The 24,451-nt window shown below is 31.6% G+C and overlaps 3 protein-coding genes across 3 annotated transcripts; 1 reads left to right on the top strand and 2 right to left on the bottom strand.

Moving 5' to 3' along the window:
* Nucleotides 1-4,478: 4,478 nt before the first annotated feature.
* LOC147804082 (uncharacterized protein F54H12.2-like) lies at nucleotides 4,479-5,747 on the bottom strand. Its single transcript, XM_087151410.1, has one exon. The coding sequence runs from the start codon at nucleotides 5,745-5,747 to the stop codon at nucleotides 4,479-4,481; it is 1,269 nt and encodes a 422-aa protein (XP_087007536.1).
* Nucleotides 5,748-8,447: 2,700 nt separating this feature from the next.
* Nucleotides 8,448-10,852, bottom strand: LOC147804081 (uncharacterized). Its single transcript, XM_087151899.1, has 2 exons — nucleotides 9,488-10,852; nucleotides 8,448-9,094 (listed from the first exon to the last, which is right to left on the bottom strand). The coding sequence occupies exons 1-2, from the start codon at nucleotides 9,530-9,532 to the stop codon at nucleotides 8,450-8,452; spliced, it is 690 nt and encodes a 229-aa protein (XP_087008025.1). The 5' UTR covers nucleotides 9,533-10,852; the 3' UTR covers nucleotides 8,448-8,449.
* Nucleotides 10,853-22,481: 11,629 nt separating this feature from the next.
* On the top strand, nucleotides 22,482-24,139 carry LOC107440987 (uncharacterized protein K02A2.6). The gene has a single exon (XM_087151898.1). It carries the CDS (start codon nucleotides 23,039-23,041, stop codon nucleotides 23,726-23,728), a length of 690 nt encoding a protein of 229 aa, XP_087008024.1. The 5' UTR covers nucleotides 22,482-23,038; the 3' UTR covers nucleotides 23,729-24,139.
* Nucleotides 24,140-24,451: the final 312 nt, after the last annotated feature.

Genomic DNA, 24,451 nt, shown 5'->3' with positions numbered 1-24,451 from the left:
ATTTGATTTACATGATGATCATTCTGATTTACCTTTAGCCCCCGAACTAGAAAAACCTCCAGGTTGTAAAGAAAAAAGATTGCTAACAACGTTAAATGATAAAGTAAAATACATCCTACATTATAGAAATTTAAAGCAATATGTGAAATTTGGGTTACAAATAAAAAAAATTCATCGCGCTCTTCAATTTGAGCAAACACCCTGGCTTAAAGAATATATAGATCTTAATACTCAGCTTCGACAATCAGCTTCAAACGACTTTGAAAAAATTTTTTTCAAATTGATGAATAATTCTGTATTTGGTAAAACGATGGAGAACATCAGAAAGAGGGTAGAGATAAAACTAGTAAATAATGGGAAAAGTGCCGAAAAATGGATAGCTAGATCTAACTTTCATGATCGTACGATATTCAATGAGAACTTGGTAGCTTTACATATGCACAAAACAGTATTAAAATTTAACAAACCAATAACGGTAGGTATGGCTGTTTTGGATCTCTCCAAAACTCTTATGTATGAATTTCATTATGGATATATGAAACAAAAATATTCAAATTCGTTACAGCTTTTATATACCGATACAGATAGCTTCATATATAATATAGAAACTGAAGATGTATATAAGGATATGCTTAAGGATATAGATAAATTTGATACATCAGAATATCCTGAAGATAATATTTATGGAATACCTCTTGTTAACAAGAAGGTCTTAGGGAAAATGAAGGACGAAACGAAAGGGGAAGTTATGTCTGAATTTATAGGTCTTAGATCGAAAATGTATACATATAGAGTAGGGGTTAAAACAATCAAAAAATTAAAGGGAGTGAAACGAGGGGCTATCGAAACTAAAATTGATATAGAAGATTATAAAAGATGTCTTTTTCAAAATAATGAGCTTCTTGTAAAAATGAATTGTATAAGATCAAAGAAACATAATTTGTATAGTATAACACTCAATAAATTGGCTCTATCCCCCCATGACCAAAAGCGCTATGTTTTCGAGGATAAAGTCAGTACTGTCGCTTTTGGACACTATTGCCTACTATAAGTGAATAGAAGAAGAGGAACTGATTGTACTATAGTATTTGAAAGTTAAATTTTTTTTGTACTTGATTATTGTTGTATTAAAGTATCTTGAATCAAATGCCATCTTACTCACTTATGTTAATAAAAAGTTTATTTGAAGCAATTTTAAATGTATATAACTTTCTTCTTTTTTTCAAGCATATCCTGTTTATAGATTTATTATTGTTTATTCATTCAATATACGTTTAGGAATTGTAAATTATTTTTAGGTGCTGCATTTATTTTTAAAAAAATTATTCAGTAATTATTTTTTCTTTCTTCCAGGATTATTTTTTCAAAATATTTGTTTAATTTTTCAATAGTAGCATATTTCACAATTGAACTTAGTGTTGTGAGGGAAATGTTAAAGTTAAGGTCCCCCTTTACAATGATCGTTGGTGGTCCAACGGGGTGTGGGAAAACTGAATTTGTAAAAAAGCTCATTGATTATAAAATGATTAATCCTTTCCCTAAAAATATAGTTTGGTGCTATGGAGTGTTTCAAAAACTTTATACAAAAATACCAGGAGTTACATTTAACGAAGGAATTCCTTCCAATATAAATAAATTAACTGATACTTTAATAATAATCGATGATTTAATGAGTGAGTTAGGTGGCGATTCGAGATTAACTAAAATATTTACAAAGGGATCACATCACCAAAACCTTTCAATTATATTCATTGTTCAAAACATATTTCATAAAGGGAAAGAAATGAGAGAAATCTCTTTAAACTCACATTATTTAGTGCTATTTAAAAACCCTAGAGATCGATCACAAGTAGCTCATTTAGGGAGACAATTATATCCATCAAAATCAAAATTCTTTCAAGAAAGCTTTGAGGATGCAACATCTAAACCATATTCCTATTTATTAATAGATTTAAAAAGTGATACGGATGAATCCTTACGCATGCGTACAGGACTGTTTCCTGGAGATACTTATTATATATACCAACCCCGATAACTTTATTAAAGCAAACGATTTTGTGGAAGTAACATGTCTGCTGTCGTTATAGATTTCGAGGGGTTTCAATTACCTTCAGGGGGCTATATCGTGAAAGAATTAGCATTTCATTCGGTTAACAATAATAAAATGACGGGTATATTTACTTTTCAGCCACCGCATTCTTTTCAAAAGTTATTACCTCATCAGAAATTTCAGTACAAATGGGTGACGAGAAACATTCATGGCATAGAATGGGGAGAAGGAGAATTGCCTTACAATAAACTATATTCCATTTTAAATTTTTTATCCTATATGTTTCCATTTATATACGTTAAAGGACTTGAGAAAAAGAAATTTATAGAATTTTTAATCGGAAGATTTTGTAAAAATTTAGAAGATATTGGATGTCCAAAAATTGATCAATTAAGTATAAATTCAAACTCGTGTTCTCTTCACAGTTCTAATTTTAAAAGTTGCGCATTCACTAAAGTGAAAGCTTTTGTAAGTTTTTTAGAGAATGATAAATAGACTCGAATAATAATTACATCATTCATTTGATAACAAGATGTCAGTGTGCACTGAACAAACTTTACAGCTCTTAAAATTAATTTCTAAAACTAAAAATTCAAAGTCTCTTTTGAAAAAGTGTTCAAAAAATGAGATAAGAACTTTGTGTGAGTGTGTATTAAACGTGTTGTCTGGAAACATTGCCTTAACAAAAACTCAAAAAAGTCGATTATACCCTTTTAAAGAAAGCTTGCGAAAACTTTCAAACAAGAAAATACCCCTTTATAAGAAAAAGAAAATTATTATTCAAAGAGGGGAAGGATTTTTGTCTATTTTATTACCAGCTGCTATATCAGTTATTAGTTCATTAATTCATGGAGTACAGTAGGAAATTTGTACTAGTTCCAGAAGACAGGGTTCAGGTTCAAGAACACTTATCAGAATTGGATCAACAAATGAAAAATATTCTGCAGAACAAGGACTTAACAGATCACGAGAAAGCAGCTCTGTATTTACAAATCTTGCAAAAGTATACGCATTTTTCAATTTCGAAACCGAGTAAACCAGAACCTCAACCGAATGAGCAGGAAATTCCAAATAAAGAGAATCCTGTAGATGCGTCTGCAGAAGAGGACTCCTCAAATATCAAAGAAGAAACAGAGGACTTGGAGGAAAAAATTCTAACTGTAGTTCCACCTCGATTTCGAGAAAAAGCTAAAGATTTATATGAATTTTTAAAGAGTAATGAATCTCTCCTTTGGAACGCTAAAGGTGAAATCATTCATGAAGATAAAGCTGTTCCAGGAAGTCATATAGTAAATCTCATAAATGACTTTTTACGAAATAGAAAATCAGCTCCTGTGGGGAGGAATGTATTTTTAAAAACGTTAAATGATGTTCAATTACCAACACATTTAGACGTAAATAAAAAATTGTATATTAAAAATAAAATTGTCAAGAAACCTGTAATGTATGCTCGCAGAAATGCCTGGTTGAAACTTTAAAAAAAAAAAAATAAATAAATATTGATTGATTTAAACTTTCTGTCTTTATCATCATCTTCAAAGTTTTCTTTTCAGATAAAAATTTTATATTTAGAAAAAAATATCTTAAGTAAAATGTAAAAATATTGAAGAAAAATAATAGTTATAGATTTTCGTTTAAACAAATTCCTTTCAAGAAACTTTTTTCTTAGGTATAATATCCTTTCTAATTTTTTTCTTTGTACATGAAAATTTTTAATATAAATATTTTTTTTTATATTGAATATAATTTCTTAAGTAATCCTTTTCAAATTTTTCTTAAACATAAATTTTTTCGAAAATAGTTTTTTTCTTTTTTTTTTTTTTTTTTAAAAAAAAATATATATATAATTTGAAAATAATAATTTTAAAATACAAATTAAAATGATAGACTTTCTTTTTCTTTTAAAAGTAATAAAATAAAAAAAAATGAAACAATAGAAAAACATACACAATTTTTAAATTTTACAATTTTTTTATTTTTATTTTCTAAACACAAATCTTACACCGTATCTCTTCTTTACAAATTGATACACTCGAAAATCATTTATATACAGCTGATTTAAAATATGAAACATAGAATACCCTTGACAGCGTTTCAGTAGAAAATAAATACAATATTGACCACACACATTTGAAGTCAGTGATTGATATACTTTAGAATTCCATTGTACAGCTGAGTAAGGAGATGTATTCATGTCGTAAAAACTAGGTGGTCGACCGTAGGAGTCATACAATTCTAACTCATTCTTCTTATTGATAAATATACCCAGCCAGTGGGTTCCAGGTTGGGAGGATTCATCAGAGTTCATTATCGCACACGAATTTTCTTGTAAAATCGGTAGGGTGTCTATAGAATACACCCCTCGAAAATAAGGTGATGTCATCTTTTCTTTAGATAAAATATGAAATAGCTGCAATCCATCCATTCTTTAGTTTCCGAAATCGTACAAAATATTTCTAGATTTGTTTATTTCAATTAAGTTTTCAAACTCAGCGAAAATGATAACACATACGGTGTGTTCTAATGGTTTGCTAAATTTTAGTTCTAATAGTAAATTACTGTGCTTTATTAAATTTAAATGCTCTCCCGAACACAAATCCGGTGAAAGATTAAATCCGAACAAAGTGTTGAAATTCTTATAGTCTTCTCTGGAAATAAATATTCCTCTGTCTTGGCCCATTCGATCTGTTCCAACAAAAAGAGTTTGATAGGCACGTATATATTGATTTTGAGAAAAATCAAGCTCCAAAGGATTGTGTGGTACGGGTTGTCCGTCAACATACACTCCGATAAAATTTAAATTAAAATGTTTAAATTCGTAGGGAGATTTTGAAAATGTTCCATGAAAAGCGTCATTTTCTACACATCCTACAATAATTTTTTTTGGCATTTGTCCAGAAAATATGTTATCTTGAATGAAAGACATGCTCCCTTTAGGAATCGAATACACTTTGCACAGAACTCTATTAATAGGATACTTTGCACTTGTTTTCTCCAATGCTTTAGCATGACCTAGAATAACTCCGGGATTCACGCGAACTTTTCGAATAAATAAAGAAACATGATCCAACACAACTTTAAAACCTTCAGATCCTTGTAAACAAAATTCAGGCTTGCTTCGTATTAATTTTATTTTCAAATCCACTAAATTAAGTAAGAGACGATCTTGATAAAATAAATCTGAATGAATACAGCCAATCATTTCTACTGTAGCACTTTCTTTAAAAAATTCGGTTCTTTTCTTCAGTCCATCCTCATTATCTTTGTAAAATAATTCAGCTGTTAATTGAGAAGTTTTGCTATCATATCCATGGTTTAAGAGCGTCTCAATATACGCTCGATAAGGGTAGGTATTATTTGAATTAGAAACCACGCGATCATTTAAGGACACATCTACTTGAGAAAATAAAGAATGAAGAAATAAATTCACAGGTCCTATAGTATCATCTTTAGTGATAGGTGTATTGTCAGTTTTAACTATTTTCGCTTTCACATATAGTTGTGTTTGACTGAGATCTATATAGTCTTCTCCACTTCCAGAAATGTGAAACTCTACAGGTGCGTTATCGAAAACGTTAGAAAGTGGATGAAATTGTATCCATTGCCCATCTTGAATAACTGTTTGAGTTCCGGGTAAATTGAAAAGTTCCAATTCCGACTTTACGCATTCGGGGGAATCTTTCAATAGAAATGTCATTTTTTACGGGTCGAATATATCACGTCCACTCACTTTACGTGCTTTGGAAGAAATGAATCTCTTCTGTTTCTTACGCTTTCTTTTATATCCTCCCTTCCCTACCATTGACTGTACTTTATCGAGAGCTTTTTGTGTTAAATTCTTTCCGCTTTCTTTACTTCTTGTTTTTAGTGCTTCTTTAAAATTTTCTCCTGACAATACATCTGACGCGACACGACTGCCTGTTATTAATGCTTCTTTTGCAACAGTTTTACCTCCTTTTACTAAAAAAGGTAATGCTGCTCTAAATAATCGACGAAATATACCTCCGATTCCATAACCTTTCTGGAAATTAACTCCTTTGTAATAGCCCAATCCGGAGCCAATTTGACCCGCATAATGGTCTTCAAACTTTTTAGTGCAGCAAGCATATGGTGCATTCATCTTGATGGTTATATCATTAAATGAGGATACAATAATTGTGGTATTCTATTTATAGTATTTGTCTCAGACGAAAATGTAGTACTAGGATCACTTTACCTCGTTCAAAGGGTACAAAATCACCTGAATTGAGTCTCAGTTCAACTTGAATAGTTTGGAATGAATGCCTCATTAACGGTAAGTATTGTGGTCTATCGTAATACTGGCTAATCGTTTCCCCGTCTTCTCCTTTGATTCGAACGATTCGTAATAAAGGGGCTTGTATATCGCCTACAATTTGTGGTGAAATTAAATCTGAGTAGACGTAAAACACGGAAAAGTTAGACATTGCATCAGCAGCAAACTCACTTTTCATGTTACCCGTTATGATTGTATCACGTTGGAATCCTAGCAATTCACCTAACTTTTCTAAATGAAGACTGCAGCCCTCAACTGCATTAATTTTTACTCGTTTTGTAGCTTTATTGAAATGTAATGTAAATCGAATAGGATTTTTTGGTAAAGTGAGTTGTATAGCTGATACAATATCGAACATTGATTCATAACAACCTACATCAATTGTTTTCTTAACAGTCGATGTGATATTGCCATTATTTATTTTATATCGAAAATAATTATTAGTTTCATTAACGTTATACCATGAATGAGGATACATGATTTCGGACAAACCTACTTCCCATTGTCCATTTAAATCAACCGGAACGGGTAATTGAACCTTAAAATGAGATAATTTGTTTTCAGGGAAGAATTGCATAGAACTATCAGAAGGTAATGTTACATAGAACGACATTTTTGAAAATGAACTTATAATGAAACTGAGCTCCTATTTATACTTTTTGAACATCATTCACCCAAGCATTAAATTTTTCCGGATAACCCGTAAATTTTACAAAATATTCAGTTACTCCTTGTCTCTTTCGTTTTTTAAGCACTTTTTCTACAGGGTAGAAACCTGTATCTACAACTTTTTGCAATTCTTCTTCGTAGAAGGTACCTTTAATTTCTTCACCATCTAAATCTTTTAATTTATAAACGATTGGAATTCTTTTCACTGTTTCATAAATTTTAAAAAGTTCTCTACTCCAATTTTGTTCATACCCCTTTTCGAAGTGAAGTTTTTGTTTACTTATGCGCACAACATCGCCTATTTTGAATTTAGGCGCTTTAGGTTTCTCGTTTCTTGGGACACCGTATAAATTATATAATACCTCTCTCTTATTGTATTTATTTACAGAAGCGGGTTCCATCTTAATCGAACGGTGATAGGAATTATTATAACTGTATATTAATTTATCTATGACATCAATATAATTTTTAGTGTTAAACTCTGTGAAATACTTCCACATCTTAGTTTTTAATGTGCGGTTAAATCTTTCAACAATGCTGGCCTTAGTTTCATTATTTGTAAAAAAATATTTCACATTCTCCCTTTTCAAATAATTCTGAACTATTTTATTTGTAAATTCTGTACCAGCATCGGTTTGAAGAACTTTAGGTTTTCTTTCTTTAAATATAATTTCTATAGCAGACTTAACATTTTTTCCTGTTTTATCTTTTAAAGGTATTGCCCAGGCAAACTTTGAAAAGATATCTATGCATGTTAACAAATATTTATAACCTTTATTGAACTGAGACAAGGATTGCATATCAGCTAAATCAGCTTGAAACTGATGATCAATATCACTTACTAATACTCGATTCCGTTTAAATTTATGTTTAACCGGTTTATGAAGTGTATAAGAATCCTTATGCATTAACCATTGTTTAACATCCTTTCGAGTATATTTACCTTTTATAGCACGATATATTGATTCTACACCACCAAAGCTATTTGGAGTTTCAGGATTTTTATAAAATCTAGTTAAATCTTGATTCATTGTTAAGCAAGACTTTGCAGAATATGTTAACAATAAAAAATAAATTGTATTAAGAATAGAAATATAAGGTAATGTTAACAATAATTTAAAAAATGGTAAGTAAAATTAAATATTGATAGTATCAAATATAGTAAATAAAAAGCAGTATAGTAGAAACATAATAATATTTATTAGATTTTTAAAAAATTACTCAAATATTTCACAAGAGCAGAAATCATTTCTAGCTTTTAGTAGCAGTTGATCCAAATGGATCTCATTCAAATAATGTTCATTCATAAAGTTCATTAAAGGAACATTTTCAGGATAAAGCTTTTTCTCCTGTAGTTCTTTTTTAAAATCGTGAGCAATACTATATACATTTAAATACATACATGATTCATTAAAGTCAGATATCGAAACAACGTCTTATGAATCCAGTAATTCATCCGCTATGATAGGAGGACTTAAGCCCTTTTTTTGCCCTATATGACGATAAAGTACTTGTTTTAGACACTGATTCATAAGATATTCAGCTTCACTGTAGCGGTTACTTTCAGGCTTCTCCTCACTTATCGCACTCTTGATACACATTTTAAAAGTTTCTTTAAAGTTTCGGCACTGATACTTCACAGTAATGAAGCTTGTATTCACTTCATCACGAATTTTTCGTATTTGAGACCACTGAGCAAAGGTTATATCTGTAGGAAATTTGTAAACTCGACCGCTCCTACACGTGTATTCGTGAGTGAGGGTGTAATTTCCACTATCACTCATGAGTAAATAAAAGTCTCTCACTCCATGAGGACTAACAGCTTCTAATTGTAGATTTATTTCTACTATATCAAAAATAGATGTTGGAGGTTCATGAGAGAAACACACATTATATTGTTCAGGCTGTAATGTTATTCCATCTGCTGAAGGGTAATACATATCTCCATGTTTGTTATATCTCCGTATATGTATACTGATCTTTGATTTGTATTCACTAACAGTCAGAAAAAAATTGTCTCCCAGAGGATACACATGGTCAGGAAAACATCCATCTTTGAATATTCCTTTTCTTGTTACACCCTAATAAACAATAAAAATAAAGTTTTGAGTCATCACACTAATAACAGAAATAAAAGCATCGAAGATATCAAATGTAGAGGAGCATGTGATAGGACTGTAAATATATTTTGGATTTTATTATATAACTGTATAGATTAAACCAAATCTTTGAAATTATTTAGATAATTAATTTTAAAAAAGCACATGTTATGATTTTTTTTTAAAAAGTATGAAAGTATTATAAACTATACTAATTACAGCTAAATGTTATGAAGCAAACTATCAGTAAGTAAAGAAAAGTTATGATTGTTAAAACATTTAATCTAAAGAAACGTAATAGCTAATAATAAATATCATTTACAAGTATTTCTCTCTTTAAGAATAGAATATTAAAATATCGAAATAAGTACTTACTTGAGTTTCAGCATATTTTCTCTTTAAAGATATATTTCCGTCCATAATGAGGAAAAAATATGCAATGCTAAAATTGCTATAAAGAAAAGTTTAAAACAATTATTTCAAACAAAATTAACATTCAACAAAGTATGGTGGAATAAAACCGAGAGCACTGGAATGAAAATAAGAGTGAAATATGAATGCACGACAGGAATTCAAGACTTTGCTATGCTCACCGTTGCCAAATTCAAAAAGTAATACTCCAACAACCAATGAGAAAATTTGAAACAGTCACGTGACGAACGTGTCAGGGAAAAGAACTGAATTGAATACCATCACGTCATAGACCAAGACCAACCTTGTTGAATCTTGTTCGAACTGGATATCTCACGATTTGTAACGTGCAAAAGTGAAAATAACATTACGTCATCCATTTAGAAGTGTCATTGCGGATCCGTTGCCACCCTATAAATATAAATAAAGTGTTGCCACCACTCTAAAGTAATATTAAAATCGAAACTGAAAGTATAAATTCAAAGTAGTCAATTCGTAACGCGGGCAGAAATAGTCAGTGCTGTCTTGTCATTATGAAATCAATAAAAAGATGAAACTAAAACTTTATCCGTAACCGCATGCGAGTTTTAATTTATTTCCTTAAAACCATAAGTTTTCTTTGTATCCGTATGCGTCCATGGGATACTGGTTAGCGTGCCTGACAAATCAGTATCCCATGGAAGCATTTTGTCCTAGAGATTGTGAGTTCGAATCCTGAATTATATACATGCATTTATATTATTTATTTATAATGATTAAATTTTTCCTAATTTAAATGAACGAAATTAGTAAATATTTTAATCACTAGATGGCGCCATCATTAAAAGACATTCATATTTTTAAAATTAGTAGCTATTTTAATCACTAGATGGAGCCACGAGCGGTGTCCACATATTTTGAAAACCGAAACTAAAAAATGGTGCTGCCATCCTTAAATAAGAAATTTAAATTAACGAGTGTTGCCACCACTGAAAAATAATATTAAAAATCAAAACCAAAACTAAAATCGGATAATCAAGCGGGCAGAAATAAGCAAGCGGGCAGAAATAAGCAAGTGGCCAGAAATAGGAGGTAAATTACTTTTTTTTTTGAAAACCGAAACTAAATCTGGTGTTGCCACCGGAAGTAAGGAATTTTGAAAACCGAAACTAAGTTGAGTGTTGCCACCGGAAGCAAGGAATTTTGGAAACCGAAACCAAAACTAAAGCAGGAGATGAACAACTCAACAAGCAGGAGGGAAACAACTCAACTCAACTCGGATCCGCAGCAGGAGGGAAACAACTCAACTCAACTCGATCCGCTGGCCCAGCTCTCTCCTTTTCTACCTACTCCCGTAATCAGGGTATGTCTAGTACCTGGATGCATCACAGAATGGGACGCATCACCTCTTCTATGTTTCATAGAGTGGTTCACTGTCGAACTGGACAGGCTGGTATTGTGAGAAATATATTGCAAATTGACAAGCCATTCAGCTCTAAGGCAACACGATGGGGTGTTGAAAATGAACGGAAAGCTATATCAGCTTTCATAAAATATGAATCTATAAAGCACGAAAGCTTTCAATACTGTAGAACAGGGCTTCGGATCGATTCAAACTTTTGCTTTCTTGGTGCCTTACCAGACGGTAAAGTCATGTGTGATTGCTGCGATCCTGACAGAAAACAAAACGATTGGAGGTTCTCTTTAAATCTGCCGGAGCTGAAAGTTTGAAGAAAGGTGCATCCCTGTGCTATTCATCCCTGCTGTGTGTTTGTGTGATATGCACAAATGTTGCTGACCATGTTATAAAATCTTTCAATAAAGCAAAGATTTTCAGTTTATTGCTCTGAAATATAGTTCAGTTGCACAAAAACAAAAAATTGAATTGAAGAAAAACTTTAAACTGTATGAAATGACTGTAAAGTTTGGGAATTTTTTTTAATTTAAAAATAATAATAATTAAAATGATAACTCATGGTCCCACTGTTGCTTTTTGAAATAAAAATTATTTTATTTAATTACAAATACAGTCAATTCGCTATAACTCGAAGTACGATAACTCGAATATTACTATAACTCGATTTTTTTATGAGGTCCCGACTCTTTTATCTTCAATTTCATGTTAATTATTCTCGATTACTCGAATTTTACTCCCTTTAACTCGATTTTTTTGGATCTTTTAAAGCAAGAAAAAAAACCTAGGAGCTGATATCTTGCCCCTTCCTTTGCAACACACACACAATGTCTTTCGCACTCTTCATGGAGAAGATAAAACTGTCCCTCTTGAAGTATGTGAACAGTGGTTAAGTGAAACGTTACCAAATTTACTTCAAGGATACAGTTAAAATGATGTTTACAATATTGATGAAATGGGTTTATTTTTTAAATGTCTTCCAAATAAGACTATGATGTTTAAGGATGAAAACTGCTCAGGGGGTAAAATGAGCAAGGAACGTTTGACTGTCCTAGTTGGAGGAAATGCGTCTGGGACAGAGAAATTGCCCTTACTTGTTATCGGCAAAAAAGCGAAATCCCCGATGTTTCAAGAATGTAAAAACGTATCCTTTGGATTACAAGTCTAACAAAAAGTTCTGGATGACATCAGTTTTATTTGAAAACTATGTAAGAAAATTGGATCGGAAATTATTCGCTAAAAAAAGAAAAGTGATACTCTTTATGGATAAATGCACAGAGCATAGTGATCAACCTAATTTGAAAGCAGTAAACTTGCAGTTTCTCCCGCCAAATACAACAGCAAAGTTGCAGCCGATGGACCAAGGTATCATAAAGTGCTTCAAACAGTCTTATCGTAAATGGCTTGTCAGAAAAATGATTAATAAGCATTAATTAAATAATCCGACAATATTTTGAAAGTCCAAAACCGAAAATAACGGTAAGTCGAACTTCCGATACGTCGAAGTTTTTCGTCAGTCCTATCAGATTCGAGTTATCGCGAATTCACTGTACGTGTTCTTAACTTATATTTTAACAAAAGACTATCGATAAGCTTATATTAAACAATGATGGTAAGAATGTATTGCTTTTATAGTTGAGTGAAGTTATATTTATATTGTGTTTTGTTTTAAAATAAAATAATTAAGTAGTGAAATGTTTGTCATGATTTTATTAATTTTTTTATTCTTAACTACTGCATTGTGTTATTTATTCTAGTCATTATAGTTATGTTTAAGTATTATGAAAATTCAAGAAATTTTGAAGATATCAGAAGCAATTTTATTTTAACATCATTGCTAAACATTGACTTTAACGTATGAGCAATTATACTACTACCATTGTATTTATTACTTCAATTTTGTAGTTCAAATATGAGATAAGAAATGTGTATATAATTTTATGATGTTTAAATTAATGTAATTTTAAAATAATGATAATAGTAGAAATTTCTTTGGCTTAATATTTAAAATTTAACAAAACATTTATTTACATTATTGTAAAAACAAAAAATTTAAATCCACTTAGAGAAGAATCTGGTTTAAATTTTTATATATAAGGTTCTTTGCAAGAGTAACTTTTTTAAATGCATAATATATGTTTTTTAAGGCTAATTCTTCATAACGCATACCATATAATCAGAGAAAAACGAGGAATGGAATAGTCTTAATCAAAAATCTATTTTGTTATAGTAACTTTCTCAAAAGAGTAGTTGATTGTAGTCAAATTTTGATCATTTATACTAAAGGCAACTTTTAAAAGATAATGTAAAAAATGTTATTAATTTTTCGTCTCATTCTTGTATGCAATTATATGTTTGTGCAAATTTAATTTAGATAACACATAATATTTACTGACAGTTTTGAAATTAAAATGTTATGTAAATTTTTTGCAAAGATAGTTAGTTTAATAGAACATAACACCTTTCAATAATTATCGAATTGATGAAAATTTCTGATGTGCCCATAAAAGTTATTTTAACATTATAAAAAAATATTAGCAATTTTCTCACATCAACTAACTCACATCATTTAACTCACATCAATCCCATTGTATCGTAATCGTATACATTATAAGTCGCTGTGATGTTGGCAACAGCACCAACATTGATGGATTGTTGTTTTTCTATAAACATTGTGGGTTGCAATGGCTGTGAAGATGAAGAGATGTTGTTTTAAAGTTGAACTAAGTTAATCTAGAAGTTGTATCTCACTGTAAATAACAACTGAATATGAAAGAACTATGTATTTGTGTTCTATTAGACTTAAATAACAACATGACATGGTGTCAGAAAGAAAATTGATGAAATCGGATTTCCATCATAGAGTCTAATCCACGTTTTCGAGTATACGTTGCCATGGATGCGTTCCGACCACCTGGTCCTTTGAAGTTCTCCAGTGGAAATAATAAAGAGAAATGGAGAAAATCGAAACAAGAGTTGGATAATTATCTGCTTGCCACAGAAAAATATGAACGTGCAGATAAAATAAAAATCGCAATCCTGCTGAATTTACTTGGAAGTGAAGGATTTGAAATATTCAACATTTTCAAATTTGAGTCTCCTGAAAGTAAAGAAAGGTATCCAGATGTCCTTAAAAAGTTTGAGGATTATTTTTCACCGCGGCAGAATGTCGTTTATGAACGTTATAATTTTTTTTCGCACGTCCAACAAAAGGGACAAACAATAGAATGCTACATGACTCAACTTAAAACTTTAGCTTCAACCTGTGAATTTGCCGATCAAGAGAATGGACAAATTCGTGACAGCATCGTCCTAGGAATTAGAGACAGTGGTTTGAAAGAACGCCTGCTTCGAGAATCTGGTCTGGGACTAGAAAAAGCGTTAGAAATCGCTTATGCAGCCGAAAGTAGTTGAGAATAACTCTGAAACATGAAAACACAGTGTCTGTTAATAGTTTAAAGAAACATTGTGAGCATCATCAGTTGAAACAGTCGCCACAGGAGTATGATTGCAAGAAGTGCGGAAGAAAAAATAAACCTCGCGAGTGTCCAGCATTCGGTAAAATTTGTGCCAGATGTAAAATTAAGAATCATTTTGCAGATAGGTACCCTCAGAATTCAAAGTACGTTCATGAAATGAAAGTTCCAGACGATGAAATAAGTGTATTTGTTGATTCTGTGAGCACAGTACCACCAGAAAAGAATTTAAGTTTGCAAATATGTTCAAAAGATCCTACCCCCTCTACACTACACTACAGTAGAAGTTAGGGAAGGTCACGGAAACGTTCCCTGGTAAAGACGATAAAGTTCGTGTGGTCAAGGTAAAAACTCACTCTGGTGAACTTGTGAGACCAATTGCAAAACTGTGTCCACTTCTTATAAACACTTGAACATTTGTAATTATGCCTAATTTTTCTTCTATCATTGTAGAAGTCATATATTCATCTGTAATCCAATTGCTTAATTTCATTAATTTAGAAGTGTACTTTATTGTCAATTGAAGCTACTTATTATGTTTAACTAAATTCATTAATTTTGAAACCCCTCCGTATTTCAAGGGGGGGTTCCCGCCAATATTTTTCTCTTTCTAACTCTGGTTGCCAATAGTAACGACGAACATGCGCACTGCTCAAAACATGGAAGAACCGAATTTTAATCCTCAGTTGATTTGCAGAATTCATTGGTGTGATGCAGTATTTCGTTTACATATTTACTAAATATTGAAGCATCATACAAATTATAAATTTGATTATTAGTGTTGATAAGAATTTTTCAAATATGGAAGAATTAACTAAGCAAAGAAAAATTAGAGGCGTTATGCGTGCTAGCATAACAAAATATATTAATAAACTAGAACAAGAATTTAATGAAATAAATACTGATACTCAACTGGAACAACACTTAGATTACTTAACTAGATTAAAACAAATAAATGATTTAGATAATACTTTACAATCTCTAATTGTAGATGAAAAAGATTTTGATGCAGAAATTGAACCAGCAATTGAATGTAGACAGAAAATTATTTTATGGAATTCGAAAATTTCTTCTAAGATAAAATCCATTCGTCGTAATGCAACTGCTAATAATTATGATAGAGTAAATTTAATTCAAGCACAAGAACATTCCAACAATACTGTAGCCACTGAATTTGTGAGTCGGAAAATAAATAAGAATGTTAAGCTTTCTAAATTAACGATAGAAAAATATTATTGAGATCCGTGTGTTTGGATTGAATTCTGGAATCGATTTCAAAGTACAATTGATAAAAATGAAACATTATCTGTAATAGACAAATTCTCGTATTTAAAATCACTTTTAGGAGGTGCTGCAGCTAATGTTGTTAATGGGTTTTCGCTTTCTGAGGAAAATTATGGAAAAGCTGTTAAACTATTAAAAGAAAGGTTTGGTTCAATTAGTCATTCATACAGTAAACCGAATCCGAAGCAACGCGTTGAATACGCTGTTATTTGCGCAGTTGTGTGAGTAAAATGACGAGAACTTTTATAAATTACTCCTTCACACTGAAGTACGCTGGCTGTCGAAAGGCTTATGTTTGACAAGATTTTTTGCACTTTTTGAGACTATTTTAGAATTTCCGGATGCTAAAGATAAAATTTTAAACGAAAATTTAATGAAGAGGAAAACAGACATTGCCTATTTAACAGATTTGTTTCCTAAATTTAATATGGCTAACTTGCAGTTACAAGGTGACAGTCTAAATCTGATTAAAACTAAGTCCATCATATCAGCGTTTGTGGCTAGAATTAAGCTAATGAAGCGAAACATTGGACGGGGCGAATTTTTCCAGTTCCCCAATTTTTCACAAACAAACTGCCAGGAAGAAGACGTTTCAACCTACGTTCAACATTTAAATGCCCTCTTTTCAGGTTTGGAAACTAGGTTTGAGGATATTTTGACTATGGTAATAGCCTCATCACTCCGACGGTTCACATATGTGAACCTCATAATCCTTGTTTGTAAAACTCTCTGTTGGAAAAATTTGTAATTTCGACCTGATATCCACAATTGTGGATGTCTGAGCTTTGTAATGAATATCATAGATGGCAGCACAGACACCGTTTTCCTCAAGAAATGTTTGTTTACAAAAGTGATTTTCCCAAAATGGCGACTTCTTCGCGTCCTCGAAAACGTAAGTAATTTTCAGTATTTTAAATATTATTTATAGATCCAATAAAATTATTTTTAATTAAGTTAATCTTTCAACATCTTCTTAGAATAGTTTTGTTTGTAAAAATGTTTTATTGAAAAGCTGTACCAAGAATTATAATTAGGTACACATTTGTGTAACTTCGTCCCCTATGTTTAAATTATTGTAATATGATACAAGTGTGTTAATGAATAATTATCGTTTAAATTATGATTTAATTATTGTTTAATAGTAAGTAATTATTGTTTAAATGCATAAGTATGCTAATTATTTGCTTTTTTACTCAATTAATTTGTTCTAAAATTATATTAGAACATTGTACAATAGTTTAACAAAAACTAAACATTAGTAGCTGAGTTATTATGGTTTAAATGCACATAGTGCATATAAATGTTTGTTTACTATTTTATTATTTAATTTAAAGTTGTTTAAAACATTTTGGAATGTACATTTTTAAATTATATGACTTTTTAACAAAAAAAAAGTAACTTAGTTATTTTTTAAGTGCAGAGTAGATTTATTGTTTGTTTTGTTTAAAATTAACCTAATATAAAATTATAATTTTGAACATAAAGCAGCAATAAAGAAGTAGTGACAGAGTATAATTCTAAAATTTTATATGAAATAATTTTTTTTTGGTTAATTGACTCCAGATGAGATTCAGGCGTTGTTACAACAGAGCGATTTGTCTGATGCATCAAGCGATAGTGATAACGGATGACCTGTTCCAAATACAGATGACGATGAAGGAAGTACAGATGAACACTTTTCAGATTCGAGTGGTCCATCTACCCCAATAGTTGTTAATAAACAATCGAAACAACTCAGAGAAAAAACATGGAAAGCAAAGAAGTACGTACTGTCAAATTATTATTTTAAAATAATTTTCATAACAATGTTATCATTTTAATAACAAAATGTGAAAAGTGGCAAAACAAAATTACAATATTTCTTCAAATGCATTTCCTTATGACTGATGATATGAAATAAAGCGATTGTAATTTTTATTCTTGTAGGATGATTCGGAATGCTGCAATGACAGATGATAATGATGTTAATGTCCTAGAACTCCAATCGCCTCTTGAATCCTTTTTTAAATATATAAGTATTGATTTATTTGAAGAAGTGGTACATCAGACTAACTTGTATTCTGCTCAAAAAAGAAACCACAAATCTGTAAAAACTTCAGTTAATGAAATTATGAAACTAGTTGGCTTACACATTGTTATGGGAACGCTCAAATTTCCCCAAGCCAAATTATATTGGTCCCGAGATTTGAAAATTAACTGTTTTACAGAAACTATGTCAAGGGACAGACTTTTTGAATTGCGAAATTACTTGCACTTTGCAGGTAATGAATCGGGAAAAAACAATCCAGATACTTTGTGGAGAGTGCGACCTTTCCTAAATCCTATTCGGGAAAAGTGACTAACCTTGCCTTGTCCTAAACACATTTCTCTGGATGAACAGATGATTCCTTTTTCTGGGAGATACCACTTCAGGCAATATGTTCCCAGTAAACCCAATCCTCTTGGACTTAAAAACTTTGTTTTGTCTGCGCCAGATGGCCTAGTGTTAGATTTTGCAATTTATTCTGGTAGGGGATGTATTTCAGCTGAAGACATCAAGTTTGGGTGAAGGTGGAGGTGTAGTGAAACTTTTATCACAAAGTGTTCCCCATGATTCCAAGCACGCTATCTACACTGATAGATTTTTTACCTCTATAAAATGTGCAGAATATCTGCTGGAACACAATATTTTCTTAGTTGGGACTGTAAATAGTAACAGAATTGGGTTGGTGCAAAAAAAACTTAAAAGTGACAAACAACTCAAAAGAGGGGAATGTGACTAGATGTGTGTTGTCAAATGGAAGGACAACAAGTGTGTTACTTTTTTATCTACTTGTGTAGGAAGTGAACCAAATGCATCTTGTATGAGGTGGAGAAAAAAAAAGTTAGCATTCCACAGCCTGCTGTAATTCGAATGTATAACATTTCTATGGGAGATACTGATCTTTGTGATCTGTATTTAGCATACTATCGTTGTTCTATAATAATAAAAAAATGGACTGTGCGTATGTTTACGCATTTTGTGGATCTAGCAATATCTAATTGCTGAATTTATTATGTGCGCTTTCACAAAAGCAATGGTTTGAAAAAATACATGCGCCTTTTGGAGTACAGAATGATTATTGCTTCATCTTTGTTGAAGTATGAAGGGAATGTATCTGGGTGCTCTTGCAGAGGGAGGCCACGTAAACTGTCTAACCCCTCTGAAGGAGAATTAACTGTGCCTTTTAAAAAATGAAAAGTTGTTAATCGTCCCCCAAAGAATGTACAATTTGATAACGTAGGTCACATACCCAGGTACATGGACGACAAAAATGCATCCAAATGTCGTCTGGTGGAGTGCAAATCTAGAACAAGAATAATGTGCACCAAATACAACATTTATTTATGTGTGCTAAAAAATAATTGCTTTGAAAAGTTCCATTCAAAGTAAATGTAATAAAAATATTCTTAATTATTAAAAAATAAAGTGTTTAATAATACATTTTAATTAAAAAATATGATAGCGTTGAATAATGTAAATTAATACTTCTTTTATAAGCATTTTATCAAAATTGCAATATTCTTGTTATTTTGTGTAATAAAAAACTAAGGTTCGCATATGTGTACCTAAAATTTTAAGCCCCCTAATAAACTTAATTCTTTTCATAGTCTATAACAGCAAAATAACTCAAAAAAACAATAATTAATTTTTTAAATCATTTTGGTAATCTTCGGGGGTGAAGAGGTGGATAATCAATCCATTGAAGAAACGGATGTCATAATTCAAGAGGAACTTAAGGTACAGTTTAGAAACGGATGTCAGCAATTCTGGCTTAAAAAAAACATACTTGTTACTTATCCCGTATTATGGAATATCGCGAGAAAGTTTTTAATTGCTTTTCCATCTTCATACCTAGTGGAAAGGGGTTTCAGCACAGTTGCGAATCTCCTAACAAAACAAAAAAAAAACAGACTGGGCATTATTAACCAAGGAGATTTGAGATTAAACCTAACTAAATTGACGCCAAATGTTGAAAATTTATTATTAAAGCATCAGGTTCATCCCTCCAACTAAAAGCATTTATTTATTGCTTAGTTATTTTAAATAACAGATACTAAATTTTAATTCGGTTCGTGTTAATTTGAATTTAATTAATAAATGTATAAAATTAACATGTGTTTTTTTTCTTAAGTTTTCCCACTACACTTCACTATAGATAGAAATTTAAATCTTTCACAATGAGTAGCACTATGCCAGCTGTCAAAAATACATTTGAAGTTGATGAATTTACAAAATAGTAAAAATCGGGTAAGGTCTACCCAAAACCGAAAACATGGCAAGGGGTCTAGAGACAAAAAAGTTCAGGAACCATTGCTGTAGAGCAAAAACACTCTTCGGTTGAAAAGGAAGCTTACGCTTTTCTGGAGTCTATAAGGAACTGGTGACATTACTTGATAGGCAGGCATTTTGAAGTCTTAACAGACAAAAGATCTGTTTCCTTTATGTTCAACCAGAGCCATTCCAGCAAAATAAATAGATCATGAGAAGGAAGCTAGAATTAGCCATTTGATATAATTTACCATCCAGGAAACAGGAATGCAACTGCTGGCACAATGTCCAGAATAACAGCAGCAATTTAAGCTGAGGTCAACCTCCAAGAACAATGCATTATGCCATCCTGGTATGTCGTGTATATAGCCGTACGAGGCTATGTTTACGAACTATCATATCACGCCTGCGTAATCGAATTTGGACTTTCCCTCTAAGTTTCTGCTAAGATTCCTCACCTGCTAGTATTGCGTTAAGAAGCAGCTTCTGTATTCTAAATGTTGTAAATTATTAATAAATAGTGCTTGTTATACATAAAAGTGTTTATTCTTTAAACCCCACGCTACGGAACAGCACACTGGCGACAAGTTGGTGAAATATTTTCCATAAATACAAAATATCATCGCTTGAAGAAGTTTCGTTTCAAAACGAAACTTCTTCAATTTGGATTAGGGTTTCAAGTACCTAAAGATTGGTAAAATTTTCACTCTTGAAAACTGCTCAAGGAAGAACAATTTATTTCTTTTTCCAAATGGAAGACCTCATCTCTCAATTAGTTGAACAAAATAAATTTTTAATATCGGCGCTGCAGCCGAAAGACTAAACCAGAAACAAAAATAACGTTACTGGTGTGAATTTCGATTCTTTTTTGGAGCAGTTTGAGGCTTTTTTGAACATGCAAAATGTTCCAAGTGAAAAATGAGAGAAAACCTTGATTTCTAGTTTATCAGCTAAATAGCATAATTTGTTGGCACCCAATAATCCAGCAGGAGCTGATTTTGAAACCCTAAAAAAACACTTTTAAAGATCAACCTTGTAATATCGTAATCGATGCATTTCTTAAATATTGTAATATCGTAATCGTTTGCATTTCTTAACTAATTCTAAGCTTGTAAAATCTGGCAGCTACATGAACGCGGCTCGCAAATAAAGCATCTAACATTTTATGCTCATGTGTTGATATTTCTAATTTTTACTTAAATGTTAATTTGTGCTTTCTAAGTACTTTAGTCACGCATGATTAATATATTACACTGGCGACGAGGATGGGATTATTTGAATTTACGACGCTTTTTTAGTTAAACTTGTTTACATCAACATGAGCAAGTTAGGCCTGATTGGCAAGCTGCATTCCTTTGACGTGGAAAGGAATGATTTCAATTTATACATTGAACAGCTAGAACACTTTTTTTTGGCAAATGATGTTGAAGAAAACAAAAAAGTGCCAATATTTATATCAACAATCGGAACTCAAACTTACAAACTTCTTCGAAACCTGCTGCTTCCAAAGCTGCCAAGTGAATGTTCCTACGTCAAACCAAATAAAGCTTTAACGCTACATTTTAAGCCGGCTCCAATCATCATTGCTGAGCGTTTTCGATTTCATAGGTGAAATCAAACATCTGGAGAATCTGTTTCTCAGTACCTAGTCGAGTTAAGAAGACTGGCTTCCACATATGATTTTGGTGCGTTTCTTGATGAAGCATTGCGAGATCGCTTCGTATGTGGACTGTGCAACGAAAACATTCAAAAGAGACTTTTAGCTAAAAAGGACCTAAAATTAAATGAGGCAATGAAAATAGCTACTGCTATTGAAATATCTGAAAGTGATGCAGCTAATATGAAGACTGTTATATATCTTTCATACATCTGGCAACGTACAGTGAAGTGAGAACTGGACTGAATAACTCAGTAATAAATAATCAATGGACTCCAACGTTATGAGAACTCGTCGTGGATTTGAACATGTATAACTTGTCTTTCTTCTATCTAAATAAATAATTAAATTGATAATGCACTCTTTATTTCATTTTCCATTCATTAAATAATATTGTCTGATCTGCTGGCTTCCTGATTATGACAATGGCGACGAGGAAATTGGAATTAAGTTAATTTGCTGTAGCAGTGAATAATCAGCGTACTTCCAAAATTACGAACGTTAGTGCTGGACATTTACAAAGCTTTGTGGAAGGGGATAATTTTGAAGAGTATTTACTACAAGCCGATTTCTTTTTTGAAGCCAATAATATTACCTCGGATGATGAAACGCGAGCTTTACTCTTATCAGCTATCGGTAAGAAAACATTTTCACCTCTTCGAAACTTACTCCAGCAACGTGATATGAAAACGGTTGAATATAATGAAATTTTACAAGTACTAGCTGATTATTACTTTCCCACTTCATCTACTATTACAGAACGTTTCCGTTTTTATAATTTACATCAGGGAAACGAGGACATAGCTACTTTTATTGTAAAGATAAAAGAGCTGGCGAGCAGATGTGATTTTGGTGCATTTTTGAATGATGCTCTTAGAGACAAGCTTGCTTGTGGATTGCAGTCTGAACAGATTCAAAATAAATTGCTTAGTGAAAAAGATATAAATTTCATCAAAGCTTCTGAACTAGCACTTGCCATGGAAACAGCTTCCACAGAAACAAAATCCTTAAAAGGAGGGGGGATACTAATGTGTTGAAAATCTCTAATCAAAAGTACAAGAAGCATCCTTCTCAAAAGAAAGGTTGAAGTTATTCTATGAAGAGAAACACTCCTCAAGTCCAAGGTTCAAAAGGAGCAAAACCCTGCAAGCACTGTGCAAAATCTCACCAAGGGGATTGCAATTTTGAGAAAGCAAGGTGTTACAAGTGTGGTGTTAAGGGTCATATCAGGCCTGCGTGTAAAGTTCCCTCCACAAATTTTGTTGCAGCTAGTGAAAGTGTTGGGGATTCTTCAGAATTTTATCTGAACAATGTGCATAATATTGATAATCCTTCAAAACCATACACTATTAATGTACAGATAAATGGTGTTAAAGTCAATATGTAAATTGACTCAGGAAGTGCTTTTTCAATTATGTCTGTTACAAAATTTCAACACCTTAATTTGAATAGTTTATCTTTACAAATTCCAACTTTGAAATCATATACTGGGGAAGTTTTTAAGATTTTGGGTAATTATGAGGTTCCTGTTACTTATAAGGATAAATATTATACTCTTCCACTAATTGTTGTTGATTGTATTGACAAACCAACTTTGTTGGGTAGAGAGTGGATTGAAAAGTTGAATATAAGGTTTGATAATTTTATTAATGCTGTGTCTAATGCTAGTAATAGTAATGTTGATAATAGTAATCTTGCTTTCAGTATTTCTTCCATTATTCAATATTTAAACACTAAATTTCCAAATTGTTTTAATTTAGATGTCAAATCTGGTATATTGGGATATCCAATAAACATAGCTATGAAACAGGAAACAATCCCTATATTTTGCAAGAGTAGACCAATTCCTTATGCCCTAAGAAATTTGGTTGATAAGGAGTTGGACACTCTTATCAATAATGGTGTTTTGCATGCTGTAAGTCATTCGAAGTGGGCAACACCTATTGTTGCTGTTCCAAAACTCAATGGAGATGGTAAAGAAGCTGTTAGAATTTGTGGAGATTTTTCGGCAACGGTAAATAAATTTTGTGAAACGCAATTTTATCCTTTGCCTTCTCAAGAAGAAATATTAACAAGTATTAGTAAGCAAAATTTATTTATCTAAGGCTTTTCATCAGCTTCCTATTAGCCCAGAATCTCAGGAATTATTAACATTGAATAATCCCAGAGGATTACTTAGATACTGCAAACTTCCTTTTGGGATTAAATCAGCTTCTTTCCTTTTCCAACAAAAGATGGATGAAATCTTGAAAGATTTATTTTTTACTAATTGTTATATTGATGATTTGATTGTTAGGGCTAATACAAAAGAAGAGTCTATAAATAGGACTGAAATTGTTATGGATAGGTAAAATTCTTAAAATGTTAAGATTAATCTTTCTAAATGTGAATTCTTTAAAGATAATATTCAAATCTTAGGTCATAAAAAAGATGTTAATGGTGTTCATCCATTAGATGACAAGTGTAATACAATTTACCAAACATCTATGCCTACAAATGTTACTGAGTTAAAAAGTTATATTGGTTTACTTAGTTATTATTCACATTTTATTCCTAACTTGTCAACTACTTTGAGTCCTCTTTATAAATTATTAGAAAGAGATGTTAAATGGAAATTTGATAAAGTTTTTGAAAATAGCAAAACTCTTTTAAAAAAAACATAATGTTTTGGTTCACTTTGAAATGTCTAGGCCTGTAGTATTGCAATGTGATGCATCAGACTATGGTGTTGGAGCTGTTTTATGTCATGAATTTCTCAAGGGTGAACTTCGACCTATATTCTTTGCTTCTAAAACGTTAAGTAAAGCTGAGAAAAATTATGCTCAAG

Source organism: Parasteatoda tepidariorum, chromosome 9 (genome assembly GCF_982258835.1).
Source record: "Parasteatoda tepidariorum strain Cologne lab strain chromosome 9, Ptep-v5.0, whole genome shotgun sequence".
In the NCBI taxonomy this organism is placed as follows: Eukaryota; Metazoa; Arthropoda; class Arachnida; order Araneae; family Theridiidae; genus Parasteatoda; species Parasteatoda tepidariorum.
The sequence above is the reverse complement of the archived record's forward strand: the minus strand, read 5'-3'. Positions and strand labels throughout refer to the sequence as shown.

Coding starts and splice junctions, on each gene's coding strand:
- LOC147804081 (XM_087151899.1), bottom strand. CDS start 9,532: ATGGACGGAAATATATCTTTAAAGAGAAAATATGCTGAAACTCAA. Junction 9,095..9,487: donor GAAAATATGCTGAAACTCAA/GTAAGTACTTAT, acceptor ATTGTTTATTAG/GGTGTAACAAGAAAAGGAAT.
- LOC107440987 (XM_087151898.1), top strand. CDS start 23,039: ATGTCTGTTACAAAATTTCAACACCTTAATTTGAATAGTTTATCTTTA.
- LOC147804082 (XM_087151410.1), bottom strand. CDS start 5,747: ATGACATTTCTATTGAAAGATTCCCCCGAATGCGTAAAGTCGGAATTG.